The sequence below is a fragment of the Varanus komodoensis genome, unplaced genomic scaffold (genome assembly GCF_004798865.1).
Source record: "Varanus komodoensis strain SLA01 unplaced genomic scaffold, ASM479886v1 scaffold14_1, whole genome shotgun sequence".
In the NCBI taxonomy this organism is placed as follows: domain Eukaryota; kingdom Metazoa; phylum Chordata; class Lepidosauria; order Squamata; family Varanidae; genus Varanus; species Varanus komodoensis.
In genome coordinates, this window is record NW_025335438.1 from 1,027,514 (window position 1) to 1,049,981 (window position 22,468).

The 22,468-nt window shown below is 43.7% G+C and overlaps 1 protein-coding gene across 2 annotated transcripts in view; it reads right to left on the bottom strand.

The window, feature by feature from the left end:
- SDC2 (syndecan 2) overlaps nucleotides 1-22,468 on the bottom strand; it is an 82,194-nt gene that overhangs the window by 4,871 nt on the left and 54,855 nt on the right. Inside the window, exons 2-3 of one of the 2 annotated variants that reach the window (XM_044424144.1) lie at nucleotides 10,156-10,267; nucleotides 654-781 (exon numbers count right to left, since the gene is read on the bottom strand). In XM_044424144.1, the coding sequence (XP_044280079.1) occupies nucleotides 654-781; nucleotides 10,156-10,267 (240 nt within the window). Of the gene's footprint in view, nucleotides 1-635; nucleotides 782-10,155; nucleotides 10,268-22,468 lie in introns of both variants that reach the window. The other variant, XM_044424143.1, reaches the window with a different exon arrangement.

The window sequence follows — 22,468 nt, forward strand, 5'->3', positions numbered from 1 at the left end:
GAACAGTCATATAGGGTTCAGGGGGAAAGTAACTGATGGAGAAAGTACCCAGTGCTTTTGCCCACTGCTTCACTGCTAAAATCACCTTCCCTGTCACCACCTTCCATAAAGACAGCACTGGAGATCCTGCATTTGTCACTAGGTCCATAGCATTGCACTGTTTCCTGGAGGCATGTTGAACTGGAAACTAGAACACTGCAGTGTGGCAGGATAAAATATGGGGAACCTCTCACAGTTAATGCAGAATACCCATTTTTAAATGGCTATTTTTAAACTGAATTCTATTTATCTTCCTATTGCTTTCCCTCAACTTTTGCTTCTGCCAGTAGAGCTCTCAGGAATGTAGATACAAAGAACAGGAAACACATCTGTTTATTGCTGTGGACAGTGACATCCTATCAAGAGAGTTCTGTTTGGTATCATATAGGTGTTTGCTGGTTTCAAAATAAGAGGCTAAAGCTTTACATTTCTCTTAATCGACTGCTATAATATCAGAGAGAGTTGTCTTTATGGTTAATCCACAGCTTTGCAGTAAATCTAGTAAATCCTCTTAAAGCATACACCAAATGGCATCTAAGGTTATATTATAACACTGCAATTTAAACAACCAAACCCCCATCACCTCTCAGACACACCTTTGTTTGTGTAGCTACCTTAGTCTGTGTTTTCAGTGTAGTTCTCTCAGTTCTAGGAGCATCACTAGTTGGCGGCATCTTTGGGAGGATTCTAGACGTTGTCACTATCACTGTGTTTTCTTCTTCTTCGTCTTCTTCTTCAGCTCCTAAAGAATAGGAAGAGTATTCATGGAGATGCATTTGCACACATTTGTCCTGCTCAATTTTATGTGTAAGATTTCTGTACAGTCTTATTTTATGACTGTTTATAGTAAATACCTAAGAAACCACCGACATCAGTGTCAAAACAGAAATGCTAGTATTTAATACTTTGACTTTTATTGTACAAGAATATTATGCAAGGCTGTACAAGAAGATACCTGTAGTTATCTCTCTGCACCTCATTTTACCATCACAGCAACAGTATAAAGTGGATTATGATGAAACAAAGAGATGCCAAAGTCACCCAAGGCCAAATGAAGTTCGGAACCCAGGTCTACCCACACCTGTCAGTGCAGTGTATACTGATAAAACCAGGTGTGTCAGTCAATCCCTCTAATGCTATCCCAAACCTGAAAAGCTTCTGGCATCTTTCAAAAAACCATAAGCAAGTTATAAATTCTAGAGAGAGTGGGCACCACTACTAAAAGGCCCTGCTCGAGGCAGTAGACAGTTTTAACTCTTGAGGTTTTCACCTCTAAACCAGAATTTAACCTGATGATCAGAGCACACGGGAAGGTAGAGATGGATGAAGGTATACATGATCTAACTGCTATGAAATGGAATGGAGGCATCCTTTTTGAAGCATCCACTAGCCATTCTTTCTGCAAATCACGTAGTGCATGCCAAAACCATGTAGATCTGCTGGGTTAAATTTGTTTCAATAACCAGCCAAATTCCTCTTCTAGGAAGCTTTCTTCATTTCATATGATTTGTCTTCTTACAGGGCTAAAGAGTGTACTAAAGATGCTGCCTAAAATGCAAAGTCAAAACCAGCTGAATCGATCAAAGCATGCCTCCCTCTCCCTGTCAGATGCGAGGGTCACAGATGCATCATCTCTTAGTCAAATCTGCCAACCAACTAAGGTATTCCTTTTTCTCATGAAGCTTTTAATGTGTGCTAAATTTCTGATTCTTTCTTTTCTACTAGATTTTTTTTATCTTGGTTTAATGCATGGAATTGATTTTAGTAATTTGAATTACTTTTATTGTGACTTGAAAAGTCTCAGTGTGTTTTATGTATTTCATGATTTTTAGGACGTTCGTTTTGGTTTATTTTATGGAGAAAAGCAAGATGGTTTTTGAAATAAATAGAAAGACAGACCACAAAAAAGTCTGTTTGTTCCTTAGGTTTGTTCCCTGTCATTTTCAGTACCTATAATGAGGAAGGAACAACACCTGGCAGGAGACCGCGCCCGCGCCCGAGAACCGCACCGCGCCCAAAGACCGCGCCGCGCACGCGCCCAAAGACCGCGCCGCGCACGCGCCCGAAGACCGCGCGAAGACTGCGCCGCGCCGCCGACTCCGCCGCTACCTGACTGCCCTGCCACGCCCCTGCACACGTGGCAGGTGTGCCCGGACGGGGTGGGGCGTCGGGTGGCCGGCGGCTACAAAGTGCTGCAGGGGGGAGTGCCGGCGGGAGGAACAACACCTGGCAGGAGACCGCGCCCGCGCCCGAGAACCGCACCGCGCCCAAAGACCGCGCCGCGCACGCGCCCGAAGACCACGCAAAGACCGCGCCGCGCCGCCGACTCCGCCGCTACCTGACTGCCCTGCCACGCCCCTGCACACGTGGCAGGCGTGCCCGGACGGGGTGGGGCGTCGGGCGGCCCGCGGCTACAAAGCACCAGCAGCGGCCGGGGCCGGCGGCCAAAGGGCGTCGGCCAAAGGGCGGTTTGCCGCCGTTTGGGGGGGCTGTTCGGGGGGGGGGCTAGGCTGGCCAGGGGACTTGCTCTTTTGTTGTGGCAGTCCCTTCTGTTGAACGGCCAATTTTAAATGTTTTATAATTTTAAAGTGTTTTAACTTGTTTTTATGGAGTCGTCCCTGGCCATGTTGCCGCCTGAGTTTCCTGGGGAGCGCACTGGCGCCGCCATTGGTGTGGTGATGGGCAATGGACGTAATAGCGGTGGGGGCTTAACGTGTCTGCATAGAAGAAGGAGGGACAGATGGCTGACACCTGTCCCTACTTCTGGTTTTGCTCCCAGCCAGAAGGTGCCAGGGAGTCTTGTCAGTCGCCCCTCGGGCCTGACGGTGCTGTTGTTTAATGCCAGGTCGGCCAATAACAAATCTGCCCTCATCCATGACTTGATTGTGGATGAGGGGGCCGACCTGGCCTGTATAACGGAGACCTGGGCGGGAGAGGGGGGGGATGTTGCCCTCTCTCAATTGTGCCCGCCCGGGTATATGGTCCAGCACTGTTCACGGCCGGAGGGGAGGGGAGGGGGGGTCGCTTTGGTTTACCGGGCCTCCATCACTCTCACGGGACTTCCTGTCCCTTCGAGACCAGGGCTGGAGTGTCTCTACTTGGTGTTGGGCGACCGAGACAGATTGGGGATTCTGTTGGTGTACCGTGCACCCTTCTGCCCAACAGTCTCCCTGCCTGAGCTGACGGAAACGGTCTCGGACCTGGTGTTGAGGACCCCCAGGATGCTGGTCCTGGGGGACTTCAATATCCATGCCGAGGCTAGTTTGACCGGGGCGGCTCAGGACTTCATGGCTTCCATGACGGCCATGGGGCTGTCTCAACATGTCACCTGCCCGACCCATGAACGTGGACACACTCTGGACCTGGTTTTCTCGACGGGGCAGGAAGAGGGTGGTCTGAGGGTGAGGAATTTATGCTTGACTCCCCTGTCATGGTCAGATCACTTCCTAGTGAGGTTTGTGCTCGAGAGCGACATCTCCCTCTGCAAGGGTGCAGACCCGATTGTGTGGGTCCGCCCCCGGAGCCGGATGGATCCAGAAGGATTCCTGAAGGCTCTGGGGGAGTTTCCGGCTGACAAGACGGGTGCTCCTGTCGAGGCTCTGGTTGAACTGTGGAATGGGGAGATGACCAGGGCTGTAGACACGATCGCTCCTAAGCGTCCTCTCCCATCGGGCAGAGCCCGCTCTTCCCCTTGGTACACTCCAGAATTGAGGGCAATGAAGCAGGTTGGGAGACGGCTAGAGCGTAGGTGGAGGAAATCACGTGATGAATCTGACCGAACACACTTAAGAGCCCACTATCGGGCCTATGCTGTGGCGGTGAGGGCGGCGAAAAAGAGACACTTCTCCGCTTCCATTGCCTCCTCACAATGCCGTCCGGCGGAGCTCTTTCGAGTGGTGCAAGGCCTGGTTCACCCAGGGCCAAAGGAAGAGCTGATTCCACCCTCAAAGGCCCGCTGTGACGACTTTGCCGAGCATTTTAGGGAGAAAATCGCTCAGATTCGTCACGAGCTGGATTCCACTATTGATTCAGAGGTTTTAAGGGAGACACCAACGCTACCGTCTGGTCCAGAATTATTGGATGAATTTCAGTTATTGCGGCCCGATGATGTGGACAAGGTGCTTGGACGAGTACGTCCTACCACTTGCCTTTTGGACCCTTGCCCGTCTTGGTTAATAAAGGATTCCAAGCACGGGATTGGAACCTGGATCTTGGAAGTGGTTAACGCTTCTCTGAGGGAGGGTCGGGTGCCTGCTCCTTTAAAGGAGGCGGTAGTCCGACCGGTCCTGAAGAAGGCGTCACTGGATCCAGGGATGGCCGCTAACTATAGACCAGTGGCCAACATCCCGTTTCTGGGCAAGGTGTTAGAGCGAGTGGTGGCGGGACAACTCCAAGCACTCTTGGATGAAACTGATTATCTGGACCCATTTCAGTCCGGCTTCAGACCCGGGTACGGTACTGAATCTGCCTTGGTCGCCCTGTACGATGACCTGTGCAGGGAGAAGGACAGGGGGAGTGCGTCCCTGTTGGTTCTCCTGGACCTCTCAGCGGCTTTCGATACCATCGACCATGGTATCCTTCTGGATAGGCTGGCGGGATTGGGGGTCGGAGGCACCGCTTTGCGGTGGTTCCGCTCCTATCTCAACGACCGATTCCAGAAGGTGGTGTTGGGGGACTATGGCTCTGCGCCATGGCAGCTTTGCCATGGGGTACCGCAGGGTTCCATTTTGTCCCCTTTACTGTTCAATATCTACATGAAACCGCTGGGAGAGGTCATCAGGAGGTGTGGGCTGCGGACCCATCAGTATGCTGATGATACCCAGCTCTACCTCTCGTTTTCCACCAATCCAGGTGAGGCAGTGGCTGTACTGAACCGGTGCCTGGCCGAGGTAATGGGCTGGATGAGGGCCAATAAACTGAAGCTCAATCCAGACAAGACGGAGGTCCTGTTGGTTGGCGGTTCGGGCTTCGGAGAAGGTGACCTGAACCTTGTCCTGAATGGGGTTGCACTCCCTCCTAGGGACAAGGTCCGCAGCTTGGGAGTGCTCCTCGACCCAGAGCTTTCACTTGAAGCTCAGGTGACAACAGCGGCGAGGAGCGCTTTCCTCCAGCTTCGGCTGATTCATCAGCTGCGCCCCTACCTGGAGTACGACTGCCTTGCAACAGTGACTCATGCGCTGGTGACTTCCCGTCTTGACTTCTGTAACGCGCTCTACGTGGGGCTACCCTTGAAGACGGTCCGGATACTTCAATTGGTTCAGAATAGAGCTGCCAGGCTGCTGACGGGGACTGGACGTTATGTTCACATGACACCAGTTCTCCGTCAGCTTCACTGGCTCCCCATTGAAGTCCGGGCCCAATTCAAGGTGTTGGTAATGACCTATAAAGCCCTAAACGGCTTGGGTCCTGGTTACCTGAAGGAGCGCTTACATCCATATTTGCCCAGTCGCCCCCTGAGATCGGCGGGAGAGGCCCTTCTCCGGGAGCCCTCCGTGAGAGAAATTAGGAGGGTGGCTACTCGGAGAAGGGCTTTCTCAGCGGTGGCGCCTAAGTTATGGAATGCGCTCCCCAGAGAGGTCCGCCTGGCGCCGTCGTTATTTGTTTTTCGGCGCCAGGCTAAGACCTTTTTATTTAAGCAACATTTTAAATGCTAAATACAATTGAATTTTATCTGGCCAGGGCGGCTTATTTTATAATGTGAGTTTTAATTAAGATTATTTTATATGGATTTTAACTTGTTTTATCTATGTTGTAAGCCGCCCCGAGGCTTCGGCGAATGGGGCGGCATAAAAATGTTTTAATAAATAAATAAATAAATATAATAGTTGACTTCTCCACTTCTTTTCTAGGCATGCAATCTATTCATAGTAATTATTTTTTAATACACTACAAGCCAGAGAGGGCTTTAGCTTTGAATTTCTTGAAACAGTCACCCTACCACCCCCAGGATGGCTAAAAAAGAGAAAATGCATCACCAAAGAGAGAGAGAGAAAATACAGATTTGCATATAATGTGCATATGCTAACATATGCATACACGACAATTTAGAATAAATATTAGCATTTAAACATAAATGCAATATATTTCACACTAAAGTGAGAATGACAGTCTGTTCTAGTCCAGCTTCTGGTGTTTACTGCAGATGGATAACTTCAAAGCCCCTGCTCTCCTTCCTAGGGTTTTTTATTTTTAAGCTAGACAATATTTCAAGGGAGAGCATCTTCAACTAGAGGTCTGTCCTTTGAAAGGAAGTCTTTCCTATCTCCCCATTGCACTCAGCAAATGCTAAAACTGCTTCTAAAATGAAGTGAGGCTTTCACTGTAATACATTATATGAGGCAGGGGAGGAAAGACCACTTTAAAACACTAACTGGGGGAACATAAGTAGCTCTTTGGATCCTGAACCTCAGTGTTACATAGAATACGGGTTCTATCAGCACTGATCCTAATTGGAACATATGAAGGGTCTACTTGGTCCAACGTTCTTTCACACAGCATGTAACCAGTTCCCCATTGAAAACCCACAAACATTTTGGTTTGTATTTGTAATTTTGGTTGTATTCTGCAGCAGTTGGTATACAAAGCCACAATGCCTCCGACACTGAAGGTTACAGATAACCACTAGATACCGTGCCTAGTAGCTACTAACAGCCTTCTCTTCAATGAATTATAACACTTTTTGAGCCATCCAAATTGGTGACTATATCTAGAAGAAAAGATTCCTATACATTTCAGTGGGTCTACTTTGAAAAGGGCTAACATTTGATAAAACATGATGACCCCAAGGGGTAAGCAAAGATTATGGCAGCCATTCTGTTTAAAACAGATCTGACAGATGGCTTTGACCCTTCTCCCCAATATGCCAGTTTTCTAAACACAAGGATTTATTTTCATAGGGAAACATTCAAACATGTCAGACAGAAGTCTAAAGGAATGCTTTAAGCCTTTAATCTGGTATTTGTGGAGAATAGCTTTTACTCACTCAGGTTTTGACAGGCTAATCAACAAGTTCTAAATGTTTTCTGGATGAACGTATTTCAGGATAAATTATATTTAGTTATAAAAGGAATTGATAGTGTCACACATATACAGTGACTGCTTCACATGGCCATTTAAGCATTCACTACAATTTCTTTTGTCTGCATAAATGTTTTGAGCTAAGAGCTTTGCAAATACCATGGAATGACAGAAAGACAAACAAGTGGGCCCTAGATCAAATCAAGCCAGGACTTTCCCTAGAAGGAGAAATGACAAAACTGAGGCTGTCTTACTTTGAACACATCTTGAGAAGGTAAGACTCCCTGAAGGAGACAAGCATGCTAGCGAAAGTCAAAAGCAGAAGAAGAAAAGAAGGACCAAATAAGAGGTGGTTTGTCTCCATCAAGGAGGCCACAACCTTGAATTTAGAGCAGCTAAGTTGGGATATCATGGAAAGAACATTTTGGAGAGCTTTCATTCATGTGGTCACAGTAAGTCAGAGACAAACTGATAGCACATAACAATAGTGACCAACCTGATTAAATTCCAATGGGTTAAATTCGAATTTGGCTTTTTAAGTTGAATTTTCCACTGTTCAGATGCATACAACTTATCCCACAGGATGAAAAGTTGGGGGAGCAAGCTACCTGGTACATCCAATTAGGATCCTATCCAACTCCAAATATCTTGCCTATCTTATTCTCCAATTTATGTAATAAACCTAACAGAACAGTACTATTGAAAACCACATGTCTGAACTTCAGACAACAGAAACCTATTCAAAGGGAACATTTTATAGAAGTGCAGGAATACTGTGGCACTATAGAAAAAAGCATACTATTTCAAAATTGGAGGCAGGCACAAAATGTTTCATTGCATCCTGCCACACACTCCACTACTTAGCTTGTAACCATTTTGCACTCTTCAACTAAAATTATAATTGGAATATGTGAATTAGTGCCAGTGCTCTTGGCCATGATAGATCTGTGATATAGCATCACCCATGAATACAGCTTTCATTACCCAAATGTAGCTTATGCCGCCATGTAGCCCCATGCCCTTAAATTTGGTGCGTCACATGTTTGAGCAGAGGTTGTAGCTTTGTGTAATAAAGCACGTGGCTTGCATGCAGAAGACCTCAGGTTTGATCCCCAACATCTTCAAGTAGAGCTTGGAAAGAATCCCACTGCTGCTTCACATCAAGAATACCGGGCTCAGTGGGTAGCAGTCTGCCTCCTGCTAAATTAGACTGACCCCATTTTTTAGCTTAGAAAAGTTCTAAGCATTTTATGTGAAAAAGCGGCACCATTTAAGTAGGCATTCACGTTATAAAAGCCAGTTGAGAATATCCAGGTAAGGAATACAGGAAGCTGCATAATGCAGGCCATATTATTTGTCCATCTAGTCCAGAACTGACTACTCTGACTGCTCTTTGAGCAACAGCAGCTCTCCAGCAAAGGTGGAGTGAAGAGATGCAGGCTGGCTTTCTTGGCCAGCCAAAAATTCATTATTGTCAGGGGTCCATTCCTTCAACGAGCAGAGTCCTAACCCTGACTTTGTGCTTTGTCTCTGAAATGCAACATGAGGCTCAGGATAAATCTTCTGTGACTCTAAGATGATGGGGTGACCAAAAAGTCCCCACCCCTAAAATTTTAGTGCTGGAGAGGACAGTCTCTGCCCTGTCTCTGTATGCAATAAGTGCATTTTCTTGCTCTGCCTGCCCATTGAGCGTCCATCAGGTACAGAGGAAGCGTTTGTGCCTCTGTCTGGCTCCACTATCTCCAAGCTGGAAGGGAGAAGTGGGGAGCACCACCAGTGCTTGGAGTTTGGTGCAGACCCCAGCCCATGTGCCTCTAGCTCCAAGTTAGAGGGGATGCCAGAGGCTTGTGAGGAGGGACTGGCTTCCTTTTGACTCACAGGTTCAGAAAAAACCTGGACCTCTTCTTGCTTGCCAGAGTCTGGCTTCTTTTTCCCCAGGATAAGGAAGGCAGTGAGATTACCAAACACTGAGCAAGGATCTCTCCCATTCAGTGCCTCATGGGGCGGAGCTGAGGGACATTTGGCCTGGGGCTCTCATGTTCAATGCAAATACAATGTATTAAAGCAAGACAAGAATTGCTACTGTTCAGCTGTTGGGCAAGACATCTTGCCTTGTGGTGCTTAACATAAGTGCTGATAGCAAAACAGTACTAAATTTTTCCACTGTCATCAGTGAATTTGCCCAGAAAAAAACTAGAAAAGCGCAGGTTAAACAAAAAAGGAACATTTATCACAAATCTTTGCACTGTATCTTGTGTTTAATGCGTTAATGTCTTACATGTAAACAATTGAAGTATAACTACTCTTGAATTCATGTTTTGACATGTCCTCATTTTTTTAATATACTGGGAGTGCCTTAAAAAACAGAGTGGCCCAGGCCCTTCTTGAGCTGTGTAAAGGCCTGCTCCCAGTATTTGCCACCTGGTTGTTTTCCTTTCTTTTCTAATTGCAGATTTCAGGAATTAAACCTGGAACCTTCTGCATGCAGAGCATGTGCTTTACCTCTGAGCGGCAGGGAAAACATTATGTATAGAATCGCAGGACACTAGAGTTGGAAGGGGTCCATAAGGCCATCAGGTCCAGCCCACTGCTCAGTGCAGGTCTCCAAGTTAAAGTATCCCCAACAGATGGCTGTCCAGCTGCATCTTGAATGCCTCCAGTGTGGGAAAGCCAACCACTTCCCTGGATAATTAGTTCCATCATCGCTTTGCTCTAATAGTCAGGAAGCTTTTCCTGATGTTCAGCTGGAATCTGTCCTCTGGTGATTTGAGCCCATTATTCTGTGTCCTATATTCTGGGATCCGGAAAACAGATCCTCGTCACTCTCCTCTGAACTTTTTCCAGTTTGTCAGCATCTATGTTGAACTGTGGTGCTCAGAACTGAAGGATCACCAGTGCTGGATACAGGGCAACTAATACTTTGTATGATATGGGAGTGATATTTCCATGAATGCAGCCCAAATAGCCCTTGCCTTTTTTCGAAGCCATTTCAAAAGTTCCAGCTGACTCATTCTCAGCTTGTGATCTACAATACTTCCAAGATTGTTCTTGCTTGTAGTGTGATCCCCACAAAATTTTTCTTACAAAGTACTGCCTTACCTGAGCCTGATCCAGAAGTATAATCATCATCATCAATTGGATACATTCCTGATGCTTCTTCAAGGGAACTGTTGTCAAGATATAGGTCTTTATCAGAAGTCAATGTTCCTCTCTGGAAATGAAGGAAAAATACATTCCATTATTGCATAGCATCTTTACCAAAATAAAAACAAATTTCAATTGAATGCCACCACAGGAAATCATTGAATGAACTGAGATAGGCATAAAAATAAATAGTTGTAATAAACAGTTTTAAAACATCCAATAATGTTCACACCTGTGGAACTCTGCCATGAAAATATCAATCACATCCAATATTAAAGCGGGGTTAACAAACATCAACAACAGACGTATAGGATTTGTCCAGCCATTTCTATTAGTTAAGAAATATTTAGAGCGTTCTTAGTAGATGTATTGCCAAAATGTGTACTTCCATGGTTCAAATATAAACCTTGAGGGCTTGTAATGTTTGCATTAAATACAAGGCAAGCATTGTAACTCCTAAATCCCATAACTCCCAGTTAAACACCTTTCTCCTCTATTTACATGGACGCTGGTAGACCTAGGAAATTACCGGGAGCCACTGATGCCGAGGTTTCTGCAGTAACAGTGTCCAAACACTGTTTGGAAAGGGAAACCCTTTCTTCACCACCTCCCACTATACCTGCAAGGTGAGAAACAGGGAATATGGTGACTCACGAGAGGTTGGGCAGAAGTCTGGTGACACAAGGTTGGAGGGATCTGGGAAGCTCCAATCTCAGAATAAGTTCAATAAATATCAGAAGTGCAACAGGATCCAGTTTGACTTGGAACTAAGTTCAGCTTAAACAGAAATATTTCTCAATTGTTTGGGGAAACAGTCCTCTGCTAATCTCAATCATAGATGAACATTGCTAAGTTTTCATCGGCCTATCCAAGGTTCAAGATGGCTAGCAAAACTAAAAGGTAAAACGTGTTCATGCCAACATCTCATTAAAAAGTAGCACAGACACCAACAATCAATCAATGAAAAGATCAGCAGCCATAGTAAGCATCCTGAAACAGATACTTAGGGATACCATGATTAAACTGTCATTCCATGCAAGTTTAGGGGCTGGGGCTTGCTAGGAGTTGTAGGCCTTTTTCTACTTAACTAGCATAGGATTAGCCCCTCAAAACAAGCCTAAAAGCTCCCAATTATTATTCCTTTTGAACGCTTTTTAATGTAGCAGCTTCCTCCATACATGATGACCTGAAACACCATGTGGACAAGTAGAAAGTATCTCACACAAGCAACTGCCCCTTCAGTTGTGCAAGAAAACTGAAAATGAAGAAAGAGCCAAATTCTAATGATGACTGTTCTGGGCCTCCAATAAAGGCAGAAGAAACAAGGAATCTTGATCTGTGCAAACATCTTTCGATGGCTTATGTGCAGCTATTTTCAATTGTTGTTAAACCATCCAACAAACTTTTTATCAACCGAATGTCCTTTTACAGCACAACACTATGCATGTTGATTGTTAAGGAAAACCCACTGAGTTCACTGGCATTTGCTTCTAGCTAAGTGTGCATAGGATTTTGGCCTTAGGCATTTCACATGGGCCCAGTATAAGAGCCATAGAAACTGTTCAGCACACTCAGACAGGGATTGCATTTCTATCTATCAATTATTATCCCACTAACATTGATATTCTTAGAGTATAATGCTGCCAAATCCTCTGACCTAAATTCTTCACATATTATAAGCCAATGATCATTCAAGCCCAGTCTGGTTACTGAATAAACAGGAATAAGCCTAAATCTAGTGGATATGCAGTAGATTAGTGTCCACTATGCACTAAATGCAGGTTGCTTCCATCTCAAATATGTGCTGAGTTTAAATTGCACATCTGGGAGTTGTTAGTTTATTATAAGCCATCAACAATTCTTTAAAAATTGGTTTCACAGAAGACATGATATTCTGGACCCAAATCCAATGGTATACTCATTTTTTCCAATGACAGGGAGAAAGGAAATAGGTATGCAGGGATGGCTTACTTTTTCTTGTTCATGTTGCATATGTAACTGAATAAAAGCATCCTGGCTGCACACTTCATAACAGCAAAAGAAGGAATGGGAGAAAACAAGAGTAGGGAGTTATTAATTTTGCAAGGGACTAACTCCAACAGGGTTTCAGTGTCTTAGCAGTCACATTTACTTTAAGTCATATTTCTTCAGTGGACAAACTTAATGTGAAAATGCCATGTTTGAGGTTGAAATCTTACATGCAGTTTCTGTGAGTAAACCCTGTTGAACCGTCTGTCAAGCACACATTACACTGGTCCTCCATCAGCTGCATTGGCTCCCTTCCTGCCCGGACCCAATTCAGTGTTGTCATTGACACACAGAGCATATATAAAAGGCTTGGCACCAGGGTACCTGAGGGAACACTTCTCTCCATACATGCCTACCTGCCCCCTTAGATCATCTTCTGAAGTCCTCCTCTGAATACGAGGCTAGGAGGAGTGGTGCCCAGACTTTGGAATTTGCTCCACAGGCACATACAGCTGGTGCCGACCTTGCTTTCTTTTAGGCACCAAGTAAATATTTCTTGTTCTGACAGGCATTTGGCTAATTTAATTTGTGTTTTGTTGTGGATTTATCTAACTGATTGATTTTATTATAAATTATTTTGTTGTAGTTGGTTTGTGTTTTGAGCACGATCCTTTATTATCCTTTATTCTGTATCACCTCGTATAATATTTTATTATTTTAATTGTTTTTATCTATTTTATGGATTGTATTTTTATATGCTTGTTTAGCATCTTGTAAGCCACCCAGAGAACCCTCAGGTTATGGTGCAGCATAGAAGTATAATGAAATAAATAAATAACTGAATAAATAATTGAATACCGTGGGTCTTCTTTTGAGTAAACATGTACCCTTGTGCTGCAAGGGTATTTTAGGCATCTGTCTATCTCCGCATGTGACTATTCACTGTCCCTGGGTAGCTCTCAGAGAGAAAGGCAGAGAGGGAAGAATTTTCAAATGCTCACCAAGATAACAATGAGGTGGTATAAAGCAAACAGAAAATACTGAAGTTCAATATTTCCTGAAATTAAGGATTGCCATTTTTTTCCATCTTGTTCATTCTCACGAGTTTCCTTATCTGCTGCCTATGTGCCTTTTCAATTTTAAATTGCTCTTCCTATTAATCACATGGGTCATGCCAGCCAGTCTGGGACTGGTATGATGCAATGATATTATGTTTCTTGTAAGAGATGGCCATGTGGTGATGCTATTCTAAGGGCAGATGAAGCCAACCAACAGAGGGATGTGCTTCCTCCATCTGTGCAAGGAAAGTCCCAGCCAACTAGGAATTACCTTCTGAGCAAGACACTACCATAATATTACACAGTCAGCCAGATTTTACCGTGGGGTGAAGTCACCAAAAAAAGTCAATTCAGAGTGAGCAAATGCTTCCTGAGCATGAACATACGAACTTCCCAAGGAAGAAGAATTTTAATGATATTTTAAAAGTTCAACTTCATTTATAAAAAAACAACAATTACTGGATTATACTCTTACTCATTGGGGCCACCATGGAACACAACAGACCCCTTTGCCAATAAAATAGAAACCTTATATAACATGCTGTGTTTTTAGGATGATCTAGGATTTGAGGCTTACTGTTCTTCAATTCATATGTAAGAAAGATTATCTAGAATATAAATAAAGATGATAGCGAGTACCATTAGATGGTATAAATTTTATTTCATCTCACTTCAATTTACATTTCTATCCTACCCCATAGCTCTTTGGGCTCTATGGGTGGTATACAATTCAATTTCTAAATACACAATAAAACAGTACACCAAAATCCAACATACATAATATATAACACAATGAATCAAAATGGAAAATACAACACTAGGTATAAATGTGTACATAGTGAAACTGTGAGCCCCTATAAGCTTTTCTGTTGGCCTGTGTCTTGACTTCTTCAAAGCCAGGGGACTAACATTCCACAGCAAATGGATTCTTGCTAAGTATTTTGCTTCCAAATGCACTGTGTTATATGAAGCACTCTTTCAAAATTCTACAGTGAAGGGAGCAACAGCTCAAAACATCTGCCTGAAAAATGTCTCCTCTGAGGAGGTTGAATGGTCCTCAGAAATCAAGTTTAAAATTCATTGTTTCCTCTTCCAAGTTTTTTCTGGTACCAAATGAACCTGAGGGAGACCGAGAGAATGATTACAGAGGTCCTTAAAGCATGAGCCACATCTGTTAATGTGCTTTATATGGTGCTTGACACAACAAAGCTCTTGCCCCAGATAAAAAAACTTCTCAGCTCTGAGGGAGGATGAGTGATGCCCTTTGGCTAAAGAGGCTTTGCTAATCTCATGGTGCTCTAAACACATTTGCCTTCTAGACAAGGAAGCAAACTTATTTGTAGGGCTATATTCAGAGTTTCTATTTCAGCAAAACTGCAGTGGAAAGCAACAGAGAGGCAGTTGCTTGTTACAGAGAAAAGAGAGAGATTATGGATGCTTTCCTGCAACACACATCCCTCTTTGGATAACTGTCTGGCCAGATTACTTTATCCAGCTGCAACTTGGGTTATAATAATAATAAGAAAAGGACCCCAGACCATTGTATGGGCCAGCCTTCTCCAACATGATTCAGAAGTGTTTGACTACAACCTCCATCATCTCCAGCCAGGCTTCTTTATTCATTTATTCAACTGGTACTCTGCCTTTCTACCGAAAATGGCATACATGGTCAAGTCTGTCCTGCACAATATTTCCATGTTGGCTGGAAGCAATACAAAACATGTTAGAAGTGCAACAGGTTTGTGAGGCATGCATGTGTGTCTACCCACCTACATGAAGCAGGTCTGGTGCTATGGAGAGATCTACCTCTTAAAATGCCTCTTGAGGAGAAGCCACATTTCTGCATACACAGCCACTTGCATCCCTCATAAATTGAGGGGGTAGCTCCTTCCAATGCCCTTGCTTTTCTGTCAGTATGAACACGAAAATTTCTTTGGCTTGAGAACAGGGTAGGGAAGAGGCTGGTAATTTCAAGAGCCTTGCTTCTGGATCAGAGCACGCCTGCGTCTAGAGTTCAGTGTTCTACTCACAGTGGCCAGCCAGTTGCCTGGGGGAAGCCCGAGTAGTACATAAGGGAAAAAAGCACACCACTGCTTGCATTCGCAGCATGCAGCACACTGCACATTGATCAGACTGAGACCCGCTGATCAAGTCAGCTTTTGTAAAAGAGCGCCTGTGTGTGGAGAATTCTCATTTCAGCACACATTTGAGATGTGCGTTCAAATAACCAACCAATGTTGGAGGTCTACACACACACACACAAATGCACATTAAAAACATGTGGAAGAGCTGGGGGGAGTATGCAGGCTGGCCCTTTCCGCCATATTGGACACCTGTATGCACATAGAGTTTCTCCATGCAAATAGGGCTCTTGAGGCAGCCAGAATTCCCTTGTGCCCTCGCATGGACAAATTCTGAGAAGAATTTGTAGACATGTGGGCATCCTTCTCATGGCCACTGGATGCACAGCTGGAGGAGGGAGTTGTGATTTACATAACTTCTCTCCTAGCTCTGCCCTGAATAAATTGACCCTAAACCACACTCAGAGAGAGAGAGAGAGAGAGGGAGGGAGGGAGGGAGGGAGGGAGAGGGGGAGAGAGAGAGAGAGGGAGAGAGCTCTTTAGGTCACAGAATAACCAAAACAGGATTAAACCTGGAATGCCTTTCTGTTGCCCTCTATACATAGCTGTTAAACAAGAAGCAGCAAGCGGGGAAAGTAGCACCTTAGTACAATGGTGCAAAACTCCATTCAGATAAAGTGTAAAATTCCATTTTGGATAAGTATCTGGGGGCTTATTCAAGTGGCGGGAAAAGGTGAATGCAAAAGGGCAGCACCAAAAAATAAAAATGCCAGCATATTGCAACTCAGAGAGACATTAGGAGAGACATTTCAGTCTGTTAGAAATTATGTATGTGGGGGAGACTCCACACAAAAACTGGGAAATTGCCAGAAGATTGGTGGTTGGGGAACAGAGTTGCGGCAGACTCGAAGGCCAAGCTGGACCCCAGGAGAACTGGACTGGGCCTCCTGGCCTGAGGTTCTCAACCTGCCTTACTGCATTTTCAGAACCTTTGGGGATACTCTGAGCCAGCCAATTGCTGCACTGTGGGGACTGCCCACCTGCCTGGGCAGTTTCATCTGTGCACTCTACAGACAGCCTGACAAGATATCATGTATAAAAGACCCCATTATTTCCACAAGCAAAGAGAACTAACTCAGCTGACATGCTGCCAATACAGTTATCTGAAGATCTCTAGCTGCAATGCCAAGCAATAAGAGCTTTGAGCTATAGCCTTTCATTCTAATTTTCTTATTTATCACATTTTTATCCCCATCCCTCCTCCAGCTATACAGGCCGGTATCCAGATAGTTTTCCGTTTTATCCTCACAATAACTTAATGCAGTATCTTAGGCTGAAAGATTGCGACTAAAGTCACTTGGAAGTGTTTGTGGTTTAGCAGGGATTTGAACCCAGAGTTTATAACCAGCATTCTAGACAGTAAACCATACTGGTTTTGTACATGTTCCAATTATGAACAAGGGAGTTTTTCTTTGAGAAAAATATTGCTTTTGTGTATAATAGCAAACCAAACACAAACGAAGTCGCCTTCAGTACCCTTCCTAGGTACACTGCTGTACTGAATGGAATAGGGCACCTTATTCTTTCCTCATAGGAAGGTTTATTGTAATTTAAAATGACACACAGCTTATATAAAAATGCTTTACAGCATTGAAGGACATTTGCAGACCTTCCTTATGTAAGCATGGAACAATACGAAGTCAGCATTTGTATGTGCATCAGCAATAGATGTCAAACTCTGGCATTCGCCTGTGGCAACGAAAGCATAGCCTTGGAGATGAAAACAGTGTTCTGGACTCCAGTATTGCTTGGCTCACCAGCGCAATTACTATAACATGCAGAGTGGATGCCAGAAAGATTATTCATGTTCCTTGCATCTAATGAAGAACTTCTTCCCAAAGCTGTATATACACACACAGACGCACAAAGAAAAGAGATAGCTAGAGGTGCCTGCTTTCGTGGCATGTTTAAAAACAAAAAATGGGAAGAGTGACTCTAGCCACAGAGAGTATGGAAAAGCCCTGACATTAATTAATTAAACTGGCTCTTATGCACATGGCCACAAACAGAATGAGTGACTGAGCTGAGTAGTTTGGTTTAGTCATGTACAATTTGGATGATGGGATGATTTGAAGTGTAGGTCTTCTTCCTCTCTCTCTGTCTTATTCATGGCACTTATCAGAAAGCAAGCAGTATTAAACGTGTCTTCCCCAGCATAGCTCCCTCTGGATGTGATGAGCTAAGCAGCTTGCTCGATGCTTCACTGGACCATGGCAGGATTGGTTTCCTGGGATTGGATGTCATGAGAACCCATCATGGGTCCACCACTATCCACACTAAGCCATGGGTTGTTGCTCAAAGCAAGCCAACCTGAGGGAAGCAGTTCGCACACTACACAACAACACCTTGGCTGGGTCTTCATGACATTTTAACTCATCATAGGCAGCCAACCATTATGGGCTGTTGTGTCAGCTGGACCCAGAGCATTTTCCTCAAGGTGGCTTATTTTGAGGGAACAAGTCATGCAGGAAACTGATGGCTTGGTACAGGTAATGGAAGATCGATTTTATCATGGGCTGCCAGGATTGACAGAAAAGCCCACACTGCTCACTTTTTGTGCCCTGGCCAGTGATGCCCTTCCGCCTCTGCTGAATTGACGGCGTGGAAGGATCCTCGCTCATTTTCCAGATTTGCATATAGTAGTAGTAGTAGTAGTATTGGAGCCTCAAAAGTGTGCTGTTGGGGTTGCAATTTTATCATGATTTTCATTACTGGTCTTTTGCAAATGCACTCTTACAGCTAAACGATGAATCTACTCTTGCTTGGCCAGTTTCCCCATCATATAATAGGTCTGTATATAGAAAAGTGTTGAAGACTGAAGTGTTGAAAAGGTGAAGGGCACTGAGATGTGTCAGTTCAACACTTAAGTGAGAGGGTCCCGTTGCCAAAGGGGTGATATTGCCTCTTCTTCACACACTTTGGCACCATCCAACCCATTTTTGGTACTTCCAACTTGTGCTATGGGAGCCCACCATTCTCTTAGCATTATTCCCCTCCCCGCAGTCCTTCAGAACTGGGCACACATTATCTGATACAAAACATTGGGCAAAACATGGGCTTCCACAGGAGGTGGTTGAAGCCCCATCATTGACCATGTTCAAGGATAGGCTGGACATGCACATGGTAGGCAAGTCATGAGCAGAGCCAGGGGTCAGACTAGATGGCCTGGGCAACCCCTTATGACTATTTCTATGTTTCTATATTAGACAGCTGCAAGAGCCCACTTGTGAAAGACCACCACCCCGCTCCACCCCCAAATTATGACACCAATTGCACTTTTTTAGACTCCAGTGAAATGCAATAGAACACAAAGATATAATCAAGCCAGGGACAATGAGACAAGGCAGGTTCTGCTACCAAATCCACAGGTTCTGTGCCTGCGCTGGCAGCAGGGGAAAGAGAAGCAGAACCCACGACAAGCCCAATCTTATGTCAACGAAGATGCCTGTAAAGGGCAGACTTGAAACTCAGTGGACACTGCTGGCGAACACTCATGCAGTCAAAAGGAGTGGAAATAATGAGCAGGTTTCCCATGGTCAGGAAATGGGGATTGCGCTCGCTCTCTCTCTCTCTCTCTCTCTCTCTCTCTCTCTCTCTCTCTCTCTCTATATATATATATATATATATATGGAGAGAGCGAGAAATGGAGATTGCTCTCTCTCTCTATATATATATATGTGTGTGTGTGTGTGTGTGCGCGCGCGTGTATGTGGAGAGAGCGAGAGAGTGAATGAGCGAGTGAGGTTGCCCTTTTCCCTCATGGCCAGTGGATGAATTTGCAAAACAAGTAAACACAAGACACAAAACAAATGTGAGTAGTCTAGGTCAGCTATTCCATTCCTCTCTCAAAAATATTTGTGTCCTCTCTCCCCCACAGTCAGCTAACTAGTACAGCAGCAACCTACACACACTCCACGTGTGATGTTCTGGCCCCACCTGTAACACCTGAAGATTTGCTGCACTTCTGCTAATACTGGGGCTCCCCAAAATTAATATCTTCCTTTTACTGGTGTACTGGCACAAGCAGAAATAAGACCATTACTGTATGATCTATGCACACATTGACCTTACTGCATGCTTTTTATGCAGACCGAAGACTACAAGTTTTACCTGGCACAGAATTGGAGCACTGAGATATAGACCTTTGACCTGCTGAGTCAGCTTTTTTCACCTGATGATCTCTGGACATTTTAGACGATAGCTCACAGCATCCCTGATGGTTGGCCATGCCCGCTGGACCCAAAACATCTGGAGTGCACCAAGTTGGGCAAACCTGTTCTAAGCCTTAGCACCTCACCTTATTATTGAAGACCTTCAAAGGAGAGATATTTTAACATTTCCAGGAAGTTAAATTCAGTTGCTGGATTATTTCTTGTTATGTATATCACCTGATTAGTAAATAGCTGTAAATTGTATTGCTTTCTACAGACATACATAATCATCTTTTCATTTTCCTTTTATTTTTTGAGTTAATTGTTCGTAACATAAGTGCATGTATAGGCATTTTATTCATGGCATGCATTTAAAAATAAACCATAGAGGCACTGCCATCTGTACAAAGTAACCATAGCCAGATTTAAAAAGAGAAATGTTCAAATTTTCGAAAATAAAAGAAATATCTCTAATCCTGGATTTAAGGATTGGGGCCTTGAGCTGTCATGATATTTATGCTCACAGCTCTGCTTCTTAAATGGATGGTGAGCAGTCAACTCTGAAGGACCGCTTCTGAGAAATTCTGTACAATTCAACCCTGAAGTGCCACTCCAAGTTGAAGTTTTAAGTAGATAAGTTGTTCTTCAAACCATAACAGCAGCAGAGCAGCCAGCCAAACCACTGTGTCACAGATGGATTTCCCTCAATTAGAACAGCAATCCCACATATTTTGCTAAAAAACAAACAAACAAACAAACAAGCAAGCAAACAAAGGTCTTCAGCTTTATTACAAAACAGGTGGCAATACACACATCACTTTTCTCCACAGAGTGGAAATACCAAATTCTATCAACATCAGTCTATATCGTACACAGAGTTAATTCAAAGAATGATCTGTTACTGGTCTCCCCAGTACCAAATTCAATCCCTCTGAGGATCCGGATACCACAAAGCAACCTGTTTGAAATGCAGCCTTTCTTCTATTTATCAGTGTATCTACCTGTTATTTTTAACTGTGGCTGAAGTATGGAGAATTACAGCCCTTTCCACCTGCTCTACATACAAAAAGACGCACACACACACAATCCCTCTGATCCATTTTCTACCTTTTCGAAGACCTTTCTTTCTAGCTCTAGATCATATGATTCGATGATTAAAGCTGCCAGGGCAACCTCACTGGCATGCATGCCGATAACTCTTTACCTAATAGCCTTCCCTCTGCCTCAGTGCCCCAGCCTAGAAGCAATTATTGCAATCACTCCAAGTGGTCGAATTGCAAGTCATCCTCCCTGGAAACCTGCTGAAGCTCATACCAAAGAATTTTGTTTTTAAAATACAGTCTCTCTCTCTCTCTCTCTCTCTCTCTCTCTCTCTCTCTCTCTCTCTCTCTCTCTCTCTCTCTCTCACACACACACACACACACACACACACAGAGAGAGAGAGAGAGAGAGAGAGAGAGAGAGAGAGAGAGAGAGAGAGAGAGAGAGGAGCTCCTAATGTGAGCAACTGTAATCAACAGGCATCAGGGATGAGGTAAGAAAAGACCTGCAGTGCACACCCACAGACATCCCATTCTCAAAACTTCATACTGATTCTTTTTCCACCTGATGAATTCTGCACGGGGAAAGCTCTGTATGCTTAGGAAAGCCAGGAACTTTTCTTCCAGCTGAAGACAGTATTAACAGGAAGCAGAAGCTGAATTACTAATGTTTACATTTTAAAAGCAGATGTGAGGAATGCTATATAGTTTCTAGAAAAGTGTGCAAATAAAGACCTATATCTTTAATGTGTTTTCCTACTTTCAGAAAGCACCACTAGGATCAGTTGCTATTATAGAAACCATATTAACATGACTTAATTAATATTATAAACATTCCATTTTGGCAATGGCAAGGGGATTTTTATTTCAATGAGAAGCTTGTATTTGCCAGGAAATCACTTTCCTAAATGCATATAATGCACTGACCAATGTCTATCCTCTTAAAAAAATATTATCACATGCAAACATCAAACCAAAATGCCATCTTTTTCTTAAGTCCAGATTAGGCATTGCTGGGAATGCATAAGAGTGAGCACTAAGTATTTTAACACTGGACTGGATAGACTGAAGTTTTTTGTATCCAAAAATCCAATTTTTAATGAACTCAAAGAATAAGTTAACAGATTTAAAAGATTCAGGCCATGATAGCTACAGACCAAAATATTGAGATAAGCCTGAATCTATAGTTTCACTACTCACAATCCTTACTTCACCTCTACATGGTCCACACGTTCTATAAAAAGCAGAAACTGTTTAAAAACCTGTAACTCTCCATGATGATCCAAGAACTCATGGCAAAGTAAACTTGTTGGCCTTTAGGGTGCCACAAAGTTCTTTGTTGGTTTTAATCCAAGTAAAGTCCCTTTAAAACCTATTACTTTCTTTCAATTTGTTTTTAAACCTGTAATCCTTACTGACCGGTTAGTCACTCTACCATTTTATATTATTAAATAAGATATCTAGGTTGTGCCTGTTGGTTTTCTAGTTGATGATCACATACAATTCTATCTTCTTAAGCTTATTTATTTGATCTGGCATTGTGGATAAGAGCTACATGGCAAGGGCATTCTCATCCAGAATAAGAGAACTGTCACATGCTATAGTAAAGGTTTGATTATATCCACAAGACCTGGATCCTAATGTATTAGGATAAAATATTATCATATACACAGCCAACTCAGTTGTTTAGCTTGGCCAGTTCTGTTGTGGTGGGGAAGTTACATATATGTTTGTTACATTCATAAGTCTGGCCTTCATGCAATGTATTACTGCCACTGTTCCCAATACGGCTCCACTTTCATTTCCATTCTGTAGACTTAAGTGTTTTACATGTTGTATTGTCCTTCACCTTGAGTCCTTGACTAAAAGTCAAGACAGAAATATTCCTAATACTAATGGTGCAATCTTAT